Here is a 3,398-nt window from a genome sequence, read left to right as displayed (position 1 = left end):
GCTCAAATAGAAGTGGCGGGACTGAGAGAAGTTCCTTTACAGAAATGTGCCTGATTTTAAGTGGTACCTTCCAGGCTCAAAAATCCACGATACCGTACACCACAGTGACAGCCACCCTGAACCACGTGGCCTCCAGCTGTGCCTTTGGTACCCAGCAAGCGACCAAGCCAAGTATGCCCCAAACCAGCTTTGCATTTTCCTGCTGGCATCCCCCTTTTTGCCCACCGAACCCCTTCGAAATGAGGCTCACACACATCTGCTCAGAGTGCTGTCTTTCATTTCAGAAGAGGCCTGAAGAACCTGCTGGCACACCGTTAGTGGGACAGACCTAAAGCGGACGGGTAGGAGGGATGCAGCAGAGGAATGACTGTGCCTGACTGCTGCAGCTCAGGAGATAAGGGCAGCGCCTGTGTGCCGCTGCGATCTTCACAGTGCCATTGGGTCCCAGTGAGTAGGTTACCTCGTCCTCCCTCACCCCTGGCGGCAGGCTGATTTCCTTTGTGATGCTTCTGTAGTTATACTCCTTTGCTCTTGCAGTGGTGCGTTCCTCCTTGTGCTCCGCTAACACCTTCACCTTCCCATCTCTCACTGTTACAGTGACTTCCTTGGGGTCAAAATCCTTCACATCCATCAAAGCCAAAAACTTGTGATCATGGGAAGAGTTTGACATCCCGTTAAGACTTCTTCGCATTCTGGAATAAAAATCAGATGACAGTCTTTCAGTCCAACTCACAGATGAATGGGTGGACCATCTTAAGGACAAGAGAAGTATATAGGAAACTATTGGATCCATCTCCATGCTGATGCACAGCACTTGAGGTGGTGTCTGCACCATCAGAAGGAGCTCCCACCTGCACACCACAGTAGCCAGGACTATTTCAGTGTCCCCTCTTGAGATGGGCTAATCATGGAGCTGAAAAGTTCTTTCACCTAACTACAGAGAAGCCAGCACTCCTCTTCCACATGTACATATGCCCACAAAGCCGTGTGTGTCCATCTTACACCTTGCCCTGCATTCTAAATGGATAGTTACAATACATCACATTTTCCAGTTAGGAGTTTTGTTTAAAGCAATCGGTGGATAGGAGACACATCTGGCAAAAAAATCTAAAAAGTTCCTGCAGAGGTGGACTGGAGCCTCCCTGAGCCATTAAAATGGTTTCTGATTCTGTCAAACAGTGACCCTACTCACCCAGAAGGTTGGCTTTTATTCAGACGATTTGTAAAGCAGGCAATGGAAGGGTCACCTCAGTTAAAACAGTTAAACTGGGCACAAGGCACCAAATCAAAGAGATGATGGGTATGATGGGAAAGGAAATAGGGCAAGCAATGAGGGAACGGGCATGACCACAAAGGTGAGAAATCCCTAATGAGTGGTGAGTGGTTCGTTAGCAAGGTACACCCATCCCGGCAATTCTACTTAAAGCTCGCAATGATTCAACCTGGTGTGGTGGTTTTGGAGTGCGTTGTCTGTGTGAGCTGGCTCTTCTACCTGCCCCTTTAGCCTTTTTTCACATTGCTGGTTGGAGGAGAATAAATGTTCTTATGAAAGCTGATCCTTCCCAGTGTTTTCTGTGGGAAGGGGGTGCCTGAATTTCCCCCTGTGATGGGCTGAAATCCTGCTGTGGTTTCAGATGGCAGTGACATGGACTTGTGTTCCAACCAGTAAGTTGTCCCGAGTGTGGCAGTGCTGGGGAGCCTGGCACTCAGAGAGAGCATGCCTTGGCATCCCATGGCCCATCCTGAGACCCCCAGCTTCCATTGAGACCGAATTTCCATTTCTTCACTGGGATTTTGTTGTGCAATGATTCTGCAAGTGGATGCTGTGCCTGCCCAGCTCTGGATCCCGATGTGCTGGTGAAAATCTGGACACAGACACCAGTCCTGTAACACCTGGGATCTGAAATTCACTGCTCAGCAGCCCTGCATGAGCTGCAGCCGCTGGGTAAGTTTAAAGTAACCTCACAGCAACTTTTGGTTTTGTTGAAGTCAGTGTAAAATTAAGTCGGGGGTCAAGCTTGTTTTCCTTTCCCCTCTAACGCTGCTGCACGCAGCAGGTGACACAGACGTGGCAAGCTGTGTGATGGTACTTGCTGCTCTGTGGGTAATGAAAGCGTCACAGTTGCCAGGGTGAAGATCTCATCATCTCCAGGCGCAACACAAGAGAACTCAAACAGAATCTTGAGTTTGGGGTGAAAATACCAATGCCTCAAATGCCGCAAAAGACTCCCACCGCTGCTGATGGCCAAGGGACTTCTTAGCCCTTGGGGTCTCTCAGCATTTGGCTGTGCCTTAATGTTAAGATTTTACCATTCAACAGCTCCCTTCCTGTAGGGGCTACCTTTGGGGTTTGTGTCAACTAGAGTCCAACCTGAACTCCATGAACAAAATAAAATCATCACACCAGTGGTCAAAATAGAGATGTAGGAATCCTGACGCCTGTTCCTCCTACTGTATAAGGTATGAAAGTATGGACACATGTCTGTGGTGCATCGGTGCTGCACCCAGCTGCATACAGGAACATTTTGGCTACTGATGAAGGCAAGTACGTGTTTACCAGACTTAAACTGAATTGATGTTGAATATGGACTTTGTTCCACAGCTGAACAGCTTTGGATCTAGTTGCGTACTTTACTGTAGACACAATTTGTGAGATAGTTAGTATCACAATGCCATGGCCCAAACCCTTTCTGGCACAGGAGCTGCCTGCATGGCTCCTCTCGGGCTGCCTGGCTGCACAAGCCGTGCCTTCCCATTCCCCTTTCAACTCATTTCTCCAGAAACGGCTATTTGTCTCCTTTCCTGCTTCTCCGCTTCCGCTTTTGCTCCTGATGCCGATGCTAACCCTCCCTCCATCCTGCCTTAAAGGGTGCCGATGCCCGTAGAAAGCAGGCAAATATCTGTTACCTGCTCAGTTCTCGCTCCATGTCCAGCCTTGCTGTGAGGGACCCTCTCTCCCAGGGGCGAGGATCGCGCTGGCCCGAGCAGCAGGAGCACAGGGCCGAGCTGCATGGGGAGGGCACAGGGAGCAACATGTGGAGCTGCTGCAGGTACTGCCCCAGCAGCTCCATCTGCCTCTTTATCTCTCTCTCCACATGCCTCAAATCCTGCTTGACCTTTTCCAAAAGGCAATTGTGCGACATCTTCATATAGCAAAGCGCATCAGGGCAGGAGCGTCCCTGGCAGCCCGTGCTTGTGGCAGGGGGGGGAGGGGGAAACTGCCTTGAGAGTTTTGTCTGGAGGCGAGTGTGTGAGCAGAGCCGCAGGTGCCCTTGCAGCCTTCCAGCTGGCACCTTGTGACATCATGGGTCTGCTGACACGTCACAGCTCCAGTCGCCATGGGAAGCGCAGCCCAGGTCTGTGCACAGCTGCAGCTCCCACCCAGGGACCAGGGCAGC

General features: G+C 50.7%; 1 protein-coding gene across 1 annotated transcript; it reads right to left on the bottom strand.

Moving 5' to 3' along the window:
* Positions 1–328: 328 nt before the first annotated feature.
* ODF1 (outer dense fiber of sperm tails 1) lies at positions 329–3,149 on the bottom strand. Its single transcript, XM_040586683.1, has 2 exons — positions 2,908–3,149; positions 329–692 (listed from the first exon to the last, which is right to left on the bottom strand). The coding sequence occupies exons 1-2, from the start codon at positions 3,147–3,149 to the stop codon at positions 329–331; spliced, it is 606 nt and encodes a 201-aa protein (XP_040442617.1).
* Between the last annotated feature and the right edge of the window lie 249 nt (positions 3,150–3,398).

Source organism: Falco naumanni, chromosome 3 (assembly GCF_017639655.2).
Source record: "Falco naumanni isolate bFalNau1 chromosome 3, bFalNau1.pat, whole genome shotgun sequence".
Classification (NCBI taxonomy): domain Eukaryota; kingdom Metazoa; phylum Chordata; class Aves; order Falconiformes; family Falconidae; genus Falco; species Falco naumanni.
The sequence above is the reverse complement of the archived record's forward strand: the minus strand, read 5'-3'. Positions and strand labels throughout refer to the sequence as shown.